Source organism: Aquarana catesbeiana, linkage group LG09, assembly GCF_042186555.1.
Source record: "Aquarana catesbeiana isolate 2022-GZ linkage group LG09, ASM4218655v1, whole genome shotgun sequence".
Taxonomy (NCBI): Eukaryota; Metazoa; Chordata; class Amphibia; order Anura; family Ranidae; genus Aquarana; species Aquarana catesbeiana.
The window spans coordinates 98,596,866-98,612,223 of NC_133332.1; the positions used below are offsets into that span (position 1 = coordinate 98,596,866).

A 15,358-nucleotide genomic window follows, 5' to 3' on the forward strand; every position below is an offset into this window, starting at 1 on the left:
CCCATCACAGACTCAAATCTTAGCTCTATACGCCATCTTTTGGAGGTTATGGGTAGCAGCAGCAACATAGATTCACATAAATGTCCCACCTGTAGGGAGGAGAGGGTAATGGGCAGAGAAGAAAAAAGAAAACGTGCATATTTAAAGTTAGCAAAGTGTCTGGCCAACTGGGCCGCACAGAACCAAAGTAAACCCCAACAGTAAGGGGGGTACAGTCCTCGCAGGACCATTTGCAGGGGGCTCCTGTGTAGCCCTGGGGGCATAAAGTCTCTTCAACCATTGCAACTGTAAAAGAAACATCAGTGCCTAGCTGTCACCAGGGCACAAATGTGTAGAGGTAACGTGCAAATGGGGAAACAAAGTAGGGAAAACCATCCCCGCTGTGGTATTAAATACCAACAAGGCACCAATAGCTCAAAGATTAGCAGAGGTATCAGAATATTCTGCCTATGGAGGATGTTGTGCCAGGACATGCTCCTCTCTATCTAGTCAATGCATAGCTGCAGAAGGGTTTTCAAAGAAATGCGAGGTACCATTGACAATCACTTTCAGCTTTACAGGCTACAACATGAAATATTGAACATTAAGGGCCCGCGGCCGTTTCTTGATATCAATGAATTTGGATCTCTGTCGCTGCACCTCCGCTGAGAAATCCGGAAATAATGACACCTTGGTGTTGTTCACCTTTAGGATTCTAGCCGTCCTAGCTTTATTCAGGATGGCATCACGGTCTTTGTAGTTCAGGAGGCGAAATAGGAAGGGATGCGGTTGGGCCCCCTGTTGTGGTGGTCATGAGGGGACACAGTGGGCCCTTTCAACTGCAAACATGGAAGAGAATGCATCATTGCCAAAGGTGTCTGTTAGCCAGGCCTCAATGAAGGCCGCCGGATTTTTGCCTTCTGCTCTTTCAGGAATGCCCACCGCCAAACATTATTTCTGCGTAGGCGGTTCTCTATGTCCTCCAAACGGGCCTTGTTAGCGGAAGCCACAGAGTTTACATGTCTGACATCTCTCTGAAGGTGTTACCATTCATCTTCTAGAGTACGCAATCGACCTTCTAGGGCAGATGTGCGCTCCCACAGCTCCTGCATATCATGCCTTATGAGAGATCTCCACTTTCATGCCCTTCACTTCCCCTGTCAGTACTGCAATAGATGAGCTGCATGTTGTAACTGCAATGAGGATATCCCTCAGTGTGGGTTTAGGATCAGTGCTATGTTGCAGTGATATGGCCGCCATATTGATATCATGAGGCAAGGTACTCTCAGTTGTGAAGGCCGAAGTGTCTGCCAGCTGTGGAGGAATCCCATCCAAGGATCCCATGTCTTCCTCCATAAGCACCTCATCCGGGTCAGGCATCAGGGGTGGTGGAGGTTCTTTTTGGGCCAGATTCCTGCCGAAGAGGCGCTGAGCTGCCTCTTTTGATGTGCGGGGTGGCAGGCCGCCATCATGGCTGGGGGTGTCCGGAGACACTCTTATAGCTGGTCCACGTCTGGACATTGTGGGGCTGAATATATCCCCAGCCGGGGATAGCAGGGGAGTAGCGGCAGTCAATGCCCTTTGTCCCGGGTCTTAGTGAGGCAGGATGGCGGTGCTATCAGGATGATAGTGTCGGATTCTCAGCGGAGCTAGTTGCTGCACGTCCTACTCCATGCCATGCGTGATCGCCCCCTAGGGGTCATTTGTTTAATGTAGCCATAGGGGGAATTTACTAAAATTGGTGCACACAGAATCTGGTGCAGCTGTGCATAGTTACCAATCGGATTCTAGGTTTTATCGTCAAAACGTAACCGGACAAGCTTAAGGTAGAAGATTGGTTACTATGCACCAGATTCTGAGTGCTCCAGTTTTAGTAAATCTCCCCCCCATGTTTTTATGTTTGCTTTTTAGGTGAATTCTATTTTGTGTCACACTAAAAAATTATTTTCACCTTCAGAATGCTAAATTGCATAGTCAATGTTCCAGTAAATTATTTTTTTTATTTCAGTTTATGTCTTAAAATGTGGTCCAAGATGTTTACTACTTATGCAAAGCACTGTATGCATTTCATCTCATCTTTCTTTCAGTATCACTAGAAGCTTACCTTTGCTTCTAGCCAAGTATGGGGAAACTGGTAACACAGTATCCATTTTTTGCAGATTTGAAATAAACTTTGTCTGCTTCAACAATGACATCGCATTTCACTTCAATCCACGGTTTAACGAGGGCAACGTCATTGTATGTAACACTATGCAGAACAAGAGCTGGGGTTCAGAGGAGAGGAAGCACCATATGCCCTTCCAAAGGAATGCATACTTTGATGTAGCCATTGTTGTGGTAGGACATGCATTTCAGGTGAGTGTACCAAAGTTAAAGGCATTGTGGTTTTTTTCATTATTTTAACAAAGGTATCAGTGTATTGTTATTCCCTGTGCTGTTTGTTTGCCTTACCTTGTAATTATGGGCTCACATTTTGTGGCTGCAGTTTGCAGTGTCATGGTTGAAAACGCTCCTCTGCAGATATGCCTGTAAATGCTCAATTGTGCATGGACAAATAGGTTAGCATAGAGTTGCTTATACAGGCTGAAGAAAAAAATGGCAAAAGCCTGTATAGGCAGCATTTTATATGCTCCATGTGCATGAGGCCTTAAAGTGTATTTAAACCCAAGCCTTTTTTGGAGACAATGGTGAAGAGTTAAAATACCTGTCAGGTTTTATTGCCGATTATGTCCCCATTAGGATGTTTTGACTACTGTCCCCAGAACAAAGAGTGACAGGAGATCCAAAAGTTTGAATTACATTTTTTTCTAAATTCCAACTCATTTAGTTACTTTTGTATTTTGTTTTACTGTTCAGGTCACAGTGAATGGGCAGTTCCTGTTAGAATATCGCCATCGTGTGTCTTTTCAAGGCATCCAGTCCCTTCACGTTAAGGGAGATGTCAGCCTCAGCTGTGTCACCTTTCACCCATCACCTGTAAGTATCCCTACTGCATCAATGTTATAAAACCTGTACTGAGAGAAGTATGGGGCTGCCGTTACTAAGCTCCTTTTGAAAATGCTAGACTTGGCCGTCTCTGGTGTATTATATTCATTTTTTTTTTTTTTTTACAAAACAGGGTTGCTTTATTGCAATTTTCAGCAATACAGTATAACAGAACACAAAAAACACGGTCCAGTTCAGTACAGAGCAGGAAGATGTACACACAGAATACGCAGAGTACCATTAATAAAAGCAGTAATAACCAAATAAATAGTGACAGACTCAGTATAATAAAACACGGAGAATCAATATATGTAAGTAACAGGAAAATGGAAGAATCATCTCAGTTTAAAGTCCAGGGGGACCATACCTTTTCAAACTTCCAGGGGCATCCCCTATTAATATACGTTAAAGCGGAGTTCCACCCCAAAATGGAACTTCCGCTTTTCCGGTTCCTCCCCCCCTTCGGTGTCACAGTTGGCACCTTTCAGGGGGGAGCAGATACCTGTCTAATACAGGTATTTTGCTCCCACTTCTGGGCATAGATACCCGAGGCACCCGCGGGTATCTACGGCACTCCCCCCCCGCTTTATTCTGGGAGACACATGGGTCCCACAAAACAGCAGGGACCAGTGGGATAGCGCAGCGTGAGTCGCGCATGCGCAATAGGGAACCAGGAAGTGAAGCCGCAAGGCTTCACTTCTTGATTCCCTCACCAAGGATGGCAGCGGCAGCACCCGACAGCCGAGGGATAGATCGGCTTCGGGTGCCGACATCGCGGGCGTCCTGGACAGGTAAGTGTCCATATTTTAAAAGTCAGCAGCTGCAGTATTTGTAGCTGCTGACTTTAAAAAAAAAAAGAAAAAAATGGTGGTCCTCCGCTTTAATTTGTATAGGGGAAGAGCTGCGTTCACCATAGCTTCCCACGAGGCTACCTCAGCTAGCATCTGAGTCGACCATTTCATCAGAATTTCTTTTTTGGCATAGTAAAGGAGTTAAGAAACGAATAGCTTAGTATGGTGGGACCTTTGTTCATTATCCTGAATCACCAGTAGTGCAAGGGACGGAGACGGTACAAGGGTCAATTGTAGCTCAAGGTTATTTTCCTCAAACACAGCAGCCCAGTATGGTGCAATACAGAGGCACTCCCAGAACATATGTAGATACGACCCAGGGTGAAGTCGACAACGGGGACAAATGGAGTCTCCATCCAGGAACATCCTATACAACCTAGCGGGAGTGTAATATACCTGGTGAAGGAATTTAACTTTTAATTCATGTATCTTTAGAGGAGACAACAAGTTTAGGACCTTGCTCCAAACAATCCTCCCAATCTTCCTTATCCAAAAAGGAAATGTCCCCCCCGCCAATATTCCCACAGTTTCTCAATCTTAGGAGAGTCAACACTAAGGCGTGCATCATATAAGGTCGAGAGAGGTTTATCCTACTCCCTGGGGGCCAACATTTCCTCAACTGGATCAGCCTGGAGGGACAGCGTCTGCAGAAACAGATATCTAGCAGTGTGGCGTAGTTGGAAATAGCGGAACATCATCCAGGTCGACAGTTGGAACCTTTGAGACATTTGGGATAAGGGAGGGAGGGTACCCTAGAGCAAAATATTACCTAGAGTCTTAACCCTTTACCATCAACAAATATGAAAAAAACACCCAATGTAAGTAATGCAAACTGCTTACCAGATGTAAATGACCACGGAATTACAGGTGGTCAAATGGGGCACAGGGGAATAAGGTCTCCCTCAAACCATAAGTGGCTCACTCCGCTCACGCTGCTCCAGTGATACTCAGAAAACAAAAGCAAAAAGGCCCTTCCATAGTGCAGTATAAAAAAACAATTTATTGGTAAAATTAACGATTGCACTTACGACAATCTGGGATAAAATCAGCAATTTCTTTAAAGCTCATATGTCTTTTTAAAAACCTCATGAGTTTATAATTGTACAACTTTTTCCGCATATTGACCTTATGATATAAATGTATTTATTTACACTTATTGCTTTTGATCATTTATGGGATCATATGGTTAGGGTTTTTTCCTGAACCATTTTGATTTGCTGTCATTTCTTTTTAACTCCATACCATGCCCACACCTGGGGGATCCAGGACAGTAAGAAGGTGAGGAAAAGTAGAGTTACACCAGAGGGGTTGAGCAGGTGACAATTGATTAGGGTGTGTGGTGTATCGTATTCTGATTCACTGATCCAGAACAAGCTAGTGTATGCAAAAGTTGGAACATTTAACCACTTCAACTTAATGACCAGGCTGTTTTTTGAGATACGGCACTGAGTTACTTTAGCTGACAATTGCATTGTCGTGCGACGCTGTGCCCAAATAAAATTGATGTCCTTTTTTCCCACAAATAGAGCTTTCTTTTGGTGGTATTTGATCACCACTGCGGTTTAATTTTTTTGCGCAATAAACAAAAAAAGACCAATTTTGAAAAAAAAAAACACAACATTTTTGATATTCTGCTATAAAACACATCCAATAAAAAAAAAAAATCGAATTTATTCATCAATTTAGGCCAATTTGTATTCTGCTACATATTTTTGGTAAAAAAAAATCTCAAAAAACGTTTATTGATTGGTTTGCGCAAAAGTTATAGCATCTGCAAAATAGGAGATATAGGCTTATGGCATTTTTGTTATTTATTTTTTACTAGTAATGGCGGTGGTCGGAGATTTTTAGCAGGACTGCGACATTGCGGCGGGCAGATCGGACACCTAACTGACATTTTTGACACTTTTTTGGGAACTAGTGACATTATTACAGTGATCAGTGCTAAAAATAAGCACTGACATTGTACTAATGGCACTGCCAGGGAAGGCGTTAACATCAGGGGCGATCAAGGGGTTAACTGTGTTCCTTGGGTGTGTTTCTAACTGTGGGGGGGGGGGGTGGGCTGCCTGGGACAACACACAGATCTGTCGTCCTGCATAGCAGAAAGACAGGATCTCTGTGTGATACCCTGCCAGAACGGAGATCTGCCTTGTTTACTATGGCAGATTCCCCATTCTGTCACTGCCGGAAATGATCGTGGGCGGCCAGCAGACATCGAGTCCGCCGGACCCGCTGATTGGCTCCCCCCACTGGCCAATCGGTGTGTGCCCACAGATTGCCGTATATGAGCCCAAGTAAAGCTACGGCAATTCACGCAGCCGAGCCAATATGCCGCAGTATGACTCCTGCTATGCTCCAAAACTCTGGAATTCACTTCCAAAGAACATCAGAAAGTCATCTTCTCTAAACTTTTTCAAATCAAATCTTAAAACTTTTTTTTTTTTTTACACAGGCTTTCCAATAATTGTCCCTTTTTTTTCTTTTATGCTATCCTGTGTATTTCTTGTGTTTTCCTTGTAAAGTGCTTTGAGAAGCTAGCTTTAAAGGTGCTATATAAAATAAAGTTTATTATTATAAATAAAGTGAGTTTTGCAGAGGAGCATTAGTAGCTGGTTGTAGCTGGGAAGATCATAGGAGATGTATTTTAGTATTTTACTACCACTATGTTGCGATGGTGTTTAACTGCTTCAGGTCCGCGCTATAGCCGAATGACGACTACAGTGCGGACCTACTTGGCCGGGAGTAAGTCTACTGACGTCCTCCCGTGCCTGAGCGGCCTGCGCCCCCCTGCAGCACGCTCTGTGATCTGCGAGTCTATGAGACTCGACTGATCACAGATCAGAATAAGGGGTCGATCCCGACCCCTTACCACATGATCAGCTGTCAGCCAATGACAGCTGATCATGTGATGTAAACAGAGCCGGTAATCGGTTATTTTTTCTCCTCGCGCTGACAGTGTGAGGAGAAAAAATAAAAGCCAATCACTGGCAGCTGTGAGAGGGACATCAATCCCGATCAAGGAGATTGCCCCAAGCTCATCTCTGCCACCTGCCAGTGCCACCTAGCAGTACACAACAGTGCTGCCTACCAGTGCCCACCAGCGTCACCTACCAGTGCCCACAGTGCCACCCATCAGTGCCCACAGTGCCACCTATCAGTGCCCACAATCAGTGCCTCATCAACAGTGCTGCCCTTCAGTGTCACCTACCAGTGCCCATCAGTGTCACCTATCAGTGTCACCTATCAGTGGTACCTATCAGTAACACCTATCAGTGCCCATCAGTGCCACGCATCAGTGCCACCCTATCAGTGCCATCTTATCAGTGGCCATCAGTGCCGCCTTATCTGTGTCCTTCAGTACTGCCTTATTTGTCCCCATCAGTGCCGCCTTATCTGTCCCCATCAGAGTGGCCTTATTTGTCCCCATCAGTGCCGCCTTATCTGTGTCCTTCAGTACTGCCTTATTTGTCCCCATCAGTGCCGCCTTATCTGTCCCCATCAGAGTGGCCTTATTTGTCCCCATCAGTGCCGCCTTAACTGTGCCTATCAGAGTGGCCTTATTTGTCCCCATCAGTGCCGCCTTAACTGTGCCTATCAGTGCCCATCAGTGCAACCTATCAGTGCCCACCAGTGCCGCCTCATCTGCGCATATCAATGAAGGAGAAAAATTACCTGTTTTCAAAATTTTATAACAAACTATCAAAGATGATTTTTTTTTTCAAAATTTTCCATCTTTTTTTGTTTGTTCAGCAAAAAATAAAAACCCCAGCTGTGATTAAATACCACCAAAAGAAAGCTCTATTTGTGTAAAAAAAATGATAAAAACTTAATTTGTGTACAGTGTTGTATGACCGCGCAATTGTCATTCAAAGTGCGTCAGCGCTGAAAGCTGAAAATTGGTCTGGGCAGGAGGGGAGTTTAACCTCCCTGGCGGTATGATTATTTCGGATTTTAGGTGCTGAAAGCGGTACAATTATTTTGCATGGAAATTTGGCGTTTTATATTGTAGGCCTGTAATTCTTAACAATAACACACTTAAATCTGTCCAAACAAGAGTCTAGTAGATATCCCGGGTATGATGAAGTTTGAAATGCAAAATCATAAATTATAATATCATAAATAAATATAAATAATTAAAAACAATAATAATATAACGATAATAAAATAAAATTCCCCACGATTCACTATCGCTCAATTCTGCAAGTGTTCTAATTTACTATCGCCTGTCTTCTAGCTGGTCTAAAGCCACTTTTGACGTAAAGGGACACTTTTTGGTTGCTATGGACAATCTCCACTTTCCAGGCAGAAAGAACAGATATATCATATAAAACTGCATGCAGGGCACTGGACAAAGCACTGGGGACAAAAGGGATGTGAAATTATTTCATACAGTACTGTAATCTGTAAGATTACAGTACTGTATGTGTTATGAATTTTACATTTTTTTAATTTGCCGCCAGTAGTAACTTCTACACATGAATACATTCTTGAATGTTTTTTCACCATTGGCAGTGACTGTTGTTGGGTCACCTGCCCTGCTGCCCCTGAAGACTGTTGGCTCAATCAGTCACCATTAACAATCACTGCCCTATCCTTCCAATTAGGTGGGCAGCTCTCTCCTAATCTGGCTGCTCAATGCTGCCTTCTGATTAGCCACCAATGTGGACCAGTTAGGATCCAGCATTAAGTGGGCCCTTCACTATAGTTTACAGCAGCCTTTCTCAATTCTTGTTATCTCCAAGGAATCCTTGAAAACATTTCTAGATCTTGGGGAACCCTCGCTAAAACCAATTTATTGGGGTTCAGTGGGGAAAAATGCCTCTTGCATCGGTGGCCAGTAAGAAGAACGTCCTCCTCAAAGTGGTAGTCACAAAGCCACCCTGAACCATTTGCGCTCCAGAAGATTTACCCCCCCCCTCCCTTTTTGGCCATGCCATTTTTTTTGGCAATAAGGCACTGCGTTACTTTAACTGACAATTGAGCGGTCATGCAACACTGTACCCAAATAAAATGTATGTAATTTTTACCCACAAATAGAGCTTTCTTTTGGTGGTACTTCATCATCACTGCGTTTTTTTATTTTTTGTGCTATAAACAAAAAAAGATTGACAATTTTGGAAAAAAAAAAATTTTCTGCTAGAAAACATAACCAATAAAAAAATTTTAAAAATCTAAATTTCTTTATAAGCCAATATATATATGCTGCTACATATTTCTGTTAAAAAAATTTCAATACGTGTGTATTGATTGGTTTGCGCAAAAGCTATAGCATGTGCAAACTATGGTACAGTGGGTGAAGTAAGTATTAAACACGTCCCCATATACATATTACTTGGTTTTGACAGGTACCCGCTCCCACTTGCGCGATCCTAGGCAATCCGAGCGGAAGTTCTCCTCTCCCTCTCCCTGAATAAACACAAAAATGTCTGGAGCTCCTCTTTAAGTACTCAATACCTGATTGGATTCAGTGGAATACAGAACCTGGGCAGGGTGCTAATAAACAGCAATCTAAAGCAGCCTTTCTCAACTTTCGTTTACCACAGAGGAACTCCAAAAATAATTTTCAAGTCCCGGGAAACCCCTGCTAAAATCAATTATTTGAGGGTCAGTGAAAAGAATATCTCTTACATTGGTGGTCAGAGAGAAGGATGCCCCCCATACAAATAGCTAAATATATTATTGGTGTCTGCTGGTTAAGTCGAAACTAAGAAGGTGTGAAGGGGAGATGAATCGGCCACTGCTCAAGGAACCCCCAGCAACCTTAGTAGCAACCCAGATTGAGAATAGCTGGTTTACAGCTTCAGTCTTGTAGGGGAGAAAGGGGCGCTTTGATAATTACACCAGACAAATACCAGCTGCTACTTTAGCAATGCAGCATGAGGGTATAATAACACCATCTCTCATCATTGAGTTATGTAGCTGGAATTCTTCATAGGTTTTTATGGGTTATCCATCTTGAGCTAATGCAAGGGCCACCATAGTAGTTTAAGAGGCATGCTAGCACTGTGCTCCTCTCATCTGGCTCAGTGAAAGCTGATGCCAACAAAGCCATCATGTTGGGCTGCTAGATGCTGGTCTGTTCTGAGGTCTGCATCTATATGTAATGTAAGTGTTGTAGAAGGCAAGCCAGGCAAGTTCAGCTTCAAAAGATAAGTCCATCTTTTACAAAAGAATGCATATACACTACTGTATGTTCACAGGAAAAAATGTGCAGTTAATATTTTTCTGCAAATCACCAGTAAAGCATTGCAACCATGATCAGTGGATGGTGGATGCAATGCCAGGCTTCTGCAGATTCTTCCTCCAGGTATAGACTTTCAGTTAGATTGCTGGAGGAAGTGTCAATGGACTATGGGTGACAAATGGACTAGTGGCAAATGGAATGAATGAATGAAGTGGCTGTGCAGGTATCAAAATGACAGCAGTTGTGGTGGGAGACGAACTCCTGTCTGGGAGAGGGGGGGGCTAATTGCATTGTGTTACATGTTGAACCCTAAATATGGATGTAACATAGTATGGTGCAAAAGGTGGTTAGTCTTTAAAGTGTTACTAAACCCAGGACCCTGCATTCACTATAACTGGTCTCCCACAGTACACAGAACATGGAAATACAATTATTTGAGGAAATATAAACTGCTAAATACCTTTTCTCATCAGCAGCTAGAGCAGTCTTGTGAATTCCATGAGCGTCTGGTTAAAGCTTGTAGAAGGAGTTTTCATTCTCCAATGATTGTCATATGAGAATACAGGACCCCTGACCCTCTGTCTGGGCAGTGCTGATTGGCCCTGTGCTGATCACATGCACTCTCCCAAGAAAAGAAAACTCTCTAGCAATACACACCAAACTGAGCATGTGCAGCCTGACTCCCAGCTCTGTAAATATCAGGAGATATATTGGAGACAGTGGAAGGAGGAGAGGATCAGAGGAGACAGGATCAAACAGCCTTTTTACACAGTGAGCAGGATTAACCCCTTAGGTATCACAGTGAGCATAACAAGCATGCTTTACTGCATATACAGACTGATTTTACTTTTGTGGGTTTAGTAACACTTTAAGTAGCTGCTTTGCATCACTGTGTCTTCCTTTTTTTATAAGTGGAAGAAATATACTGCTATCAAAATTATCAAGCATTTTAAAATAATTTAACACCTGTCAAATATTTATGTCAATCAACTGTAAGATTAAGACTCTGCTGTATTTCTCCTCAAAAATACCAGGTTTCAGACATGTCCAGATATACAGTATACCTCTAAAACATATAATGAATACCCGTAATAAATAAATAATGAAAACATCAGGCTGACATATATCTAAGATGGCTGACACAAAATGGCAGGTGACCAGGTGATTCAGAAAGGGTCATCCTAAATTTCCCTACCCAGTATGTAGCAACTCAAGAAAGGAAACAAAAACAGGTTAATATATTACAATAATCAAAAGTGATTTTAAAAGAATATGCAAGTGTGTAATCAGGATGATACCTGCTTGGGGTTGCTTTCTAAAACTAATGTCCATTGTTTATAATTTTAGGCGGAGATGTCTCCTGCACCACCACCATACACTCCATGTGCAGTGAGTATATGCCTGTGCAGTGGTAGATGCACCAACATTCTTTCTTCTTTATTGTGCACCTGTGATTTAGTAGGAAACATAATGTTGTGAAGGAGGATAGTATGGCAGAGGATATATGTGGCTTTTCCAAAGATTAAGGTTTTGGTGTATTTTGGAAGTGCTCATAGGTGTGCGCAGCCTATTGCATTAGGGTGTGCACCCCCAAAAGTCAAAGGAACGTGTGTGTGTGTGTGTGTGTGTATATATACATACATATACAGTATCTCACAAAAGTGAGTACACCCCTCACTTTTTTGTAAATATTTTATTATATCTCTTCATGTGATAACACTGAAGAAATGACACTTTGCTACAATGTAAAGTAGTGAGTGTACAGCTTGTATAACAGTGTAAATTTGCTGTCCCCTCAAAATAACTCAACACACAGCCATTAATGTCTAAACCGCTGGCAACAAAAGTGAGTACACCCCTAAGCGAAAATGTCCAAATTGGGCCTAATTAGCCATTTCCCTCCCCCGTGTCATGTGACTTGTTAGTGTTACAAGGTCTCAGGTGTGAATAGGGAGCAGGTGTGTTAAGTTTGGCGTTATCGCTCTCAGTCTCTCATACTGGTCACTGGTAGTTCAACATGGCACCTCATGGCAAAGAACTCTCTGATGATCTGAAAAAAAGAATTGTTGCTCTACATAAAGATGGCCTAGGCTGTAAGAAGATTGCCAAGACCCTGAAACTGAGCTGCAGCACGGTGGTCAAGACCATACAGCGGTTTAACAGGACAGGTTCCACTCAGAACAGGCCTCGCCATGGTCGACCAAAGAAGTTGAGTGCACGTGCTCAGCGTCATATCCAGAGGTTGTCTTTGAGAAATAGACGTATGAGTGCTGCCAGCATTGCTGCAGAGGTTGAAGGGGTGGGGGGGGGTCAGCCTGTCAGTGCTCAGACCATACGCCGCACACTGCATCAAATTGACCTGCATGGCTGTCGTCTCAGAAGGAAACCTCTTCTAAAGATGATGCACAAGAAAGTCTGCAAACAGTTTGCTTAAGATAAGCAGACTAAGTACATGGATTACTGGAACCATGTCCTGTGGTCTGATGAGACCAAGATAAACTTATTTGGTTCAGATGGTGTCAAGTGTGTGGCAGCAACCAGGTGAGGAGTACAAAGACAAGTGTGTCTTGCCTACAGTCAAGCATGGTGGTGGGAGTGTCATGGTCTGGGGCTGCATGAGTGCTGCCGACACTGGGGAGCTACAGTTCATTGAGGGAACCATGAATGCCAACATGTACTGTGACATACTGAAGATGACCACTGCCTTGCTAAAGAAGCTGAGGGTAAAGGTGATGGACTGGCCAAGCATGTCTCCAGATCTAAACCCTATTGAGCATCTGTGGGGCATCCTCAAATGGAAGGTGGAGGAGCGCAAGGTCTCTAACATCCACCAGCTCTGTGATGTCATCATGGAGGAGTAGAAGAGGACTCCAGTGGCAACCTGGGAGGCTCTGGTGAACTCCATGCCCAAGAGGGTTAAGGGAGTCCTGGAGAAAAATGGTGCCCACACAAAATATTGACACTTTGGGCCCAATTTGGACAGTTTTACTTAGGGGTGTACTCACTTTTGTTGGCAGCGGTTTAGACATTAATGGCTGTGTGTTGAGTTATTTTGAGAGGACAGCAAATTTACACTGTTATACAAGCTGTACACTCACTACTTTACATTGTAGCAAAGTGTCATTTCTTCAGTGTTGTCACATGAAAAGGTATAATAAAATATATACAAAAATGTGAGGGGTGTACTCATTTTTGTGAGATACTGTATATGTACTCTCATATATACATATAACATATATGTATATCTCATATATACATATAACATATATATATATATCATATAACATACATATAACAAACATTTTTCCATAAGATTGTATATGCATTTAAAGCTGAATTCCAGGTATGCATATTTTTGAATACTTACATTGTCTGGGCAATCCCTGTGGAAGGTGGAAATCACTGTAGTAGTCCCCACTACTACAGTGATCTCCATTAGCTTCTGGGCTCTGTGCCAAGTGGCTTCCCTGCTGCACAGGGTGAACACAGGCTCCGTTCAGAGAATGATTTGTATTCATCAAAGGGGTTGTATAGGTTAGTTTTTTTGTTTTTATTTAAATAACAAACATGTCATACTTACCTCCACTTTGCAGTTCGTTTTGCACAGAGTGGCCCCGATCCTCGTCTTCTGGGGTCCCTCGGCGGCTGTCTCGGCTCCTCCCTGCAAGAGCTAACCCCCCTCTGGGAACCGATCTCCCAAGGGGGTTAGCTTGTGGGCGTGCTCCCGTGTGATACAGTCGGTGGCCATAGCCACCAAGTGTATCACTCGGCCCCGCCCCCCGGCACGCCGCGTCATTGATTTGATTGACAGCAGCAGGAGCCAATGGCTGCGCTGCTATCAATCATATAAATCATCCAATGAAGAGCCCACAGGAGCTGGGGGAAAGCAACACGGGATTGCGCACACGGAGATTCGGGGCTCAGGTAAGTAAAACGGGGGCTCGGGGGGTGTTTTTTCACCTTAATGCATAGGATGCATTAAGGTGAAAAAACACGAAGCTTTACAACCACTTTAAGAACACATTTTCTCAATGAATGCAAAATGTAAAGCATTCTCTGATTGGACGAAGTGGAGATTGTGATGTCACTGTCCCACCTCTCTGCCTTGCCCAATCAGAGAATGATTTGCATGTACAATAAGCGAATTTAAAAAAAAGGAATAATGTCCACACTGTATAAATCAATGTCCTCTGTGACATGCAGATCTTGTCGTGAACTGTCAAACTTGTGTGAAAGTGGGCACCAAAGATTGTGAAAAAGCGCCTGCATGTATCAGAAAACACGAGATACTTCCACCTCTACCTCAACCAAGTGGCACACACAGAGGCTTACCGCAAAGATACGCCTCTCTAATAGGAGAAGCCACATAGCGCTTGAGACTATCAGACTCCAGCAGTAAGCCAGTAGTATCGCCACTTCCATTCACAGTATACAGTACATCACCTCTGATTTAAATTTTTTTTTTTTATAGGAATACAAAAGAAAGCCAGATGCTCCACATAGTGTAAAACCACTTGTAAAGTTTATTAAAATCAGTAATACCTACTCCTATAAATAAAACAAAACAGTGGGGTAGAAGTAATATAGTCCCGGGGTAATGAGCGAACCGCTTCCTCATTCTCCGATACGTGATGACATCACAAGAGCCGTTCTCCGGTGCGTGTGAGTAGATAATACTGATTTTAATAAACTTTACAAGTGATTTTACACAATACGGAGCGTCTGGGACTCTTGTCTTCCCATGTATACTTCTTTGAATTGGAGGTGACATAATTCTGGTGGTGGAAGTGGCAATACCTCTGACTTACTGTTGGAGTCTGATAATTTTAAGCGCTATGGTAAGCCTCTGTGTGTAGCACTTGGTGGAGGTGGACGTATCTGGTGTTTTCTGATACTTGGAGTTTTTTTCACCATCTTTGGTCCCCACTTTCACACAACTTTGACAGTTCACAAGATTTGCAGCTCACCGAGGACATTGTTTTATACAGTATTGACATTAATACTTTTATTTTAATTTATGGTTTAGGCTCGCTTCACATTGCTGCGACATGGGATCCGACTTATGAGACCCCAAGTCACATGACATGTCAAATTCTATGTCTCCCTATGAGAGCCGTCTTAACTGATGCTACACAAGTCGCTCCAACATTAGAAAAAGTTCCTGCACTACTTTGCTTCTGACTTGGGTGCGATTTCAGCCCTTGTACAGGCTCCTAAATAGCATCCAAGTTGGATCAAGTCCGAAGGAAGTTGCAGGGCAAAGTCGCAGGCAAAGTCATACGACTTTGCCGTGAACTGAGCCTTATGCCGCATACACACGAGCGGACTTTTCAGCAGACTTGGTCCGACGGTCTTT

General features: G+C 43.2%; 1 protein-coding gene across 4 annotated transcripts in view; it reads left to right on the forward strand.

Annotated features, from left to right (window-relative positions):
* Nucleotides 1-15,358, forward strand: part of LOC141107952 (galectin-9-like) — a 124,756-nt gene that overhangs the window by 78,868 nt on the left and 30,530 nt on the right. For 3 of the 4 annotated variants that reach the window (XM_073599052.1, XM_073599049.1, XM_073599051.1), the window contains 3 exons: nt 2,139-2,334; nt 2,836-2,955; nt 11,350-11,391. In XM_073599052.1, the coding sequence (XP_073455153.1) occupies nt 2,139-2,334; nt 2,836-2,955; nt 11,350-11,391 (358 nt within the window). The remainder of the gene's footprint in view (nt 1-2,138; nt 2,335-2,835; nt 2,956-11,349; nt 11,392-15,358) is intronic. The other variant, XM_073599050.1, reaches the window with a different exon arrangement.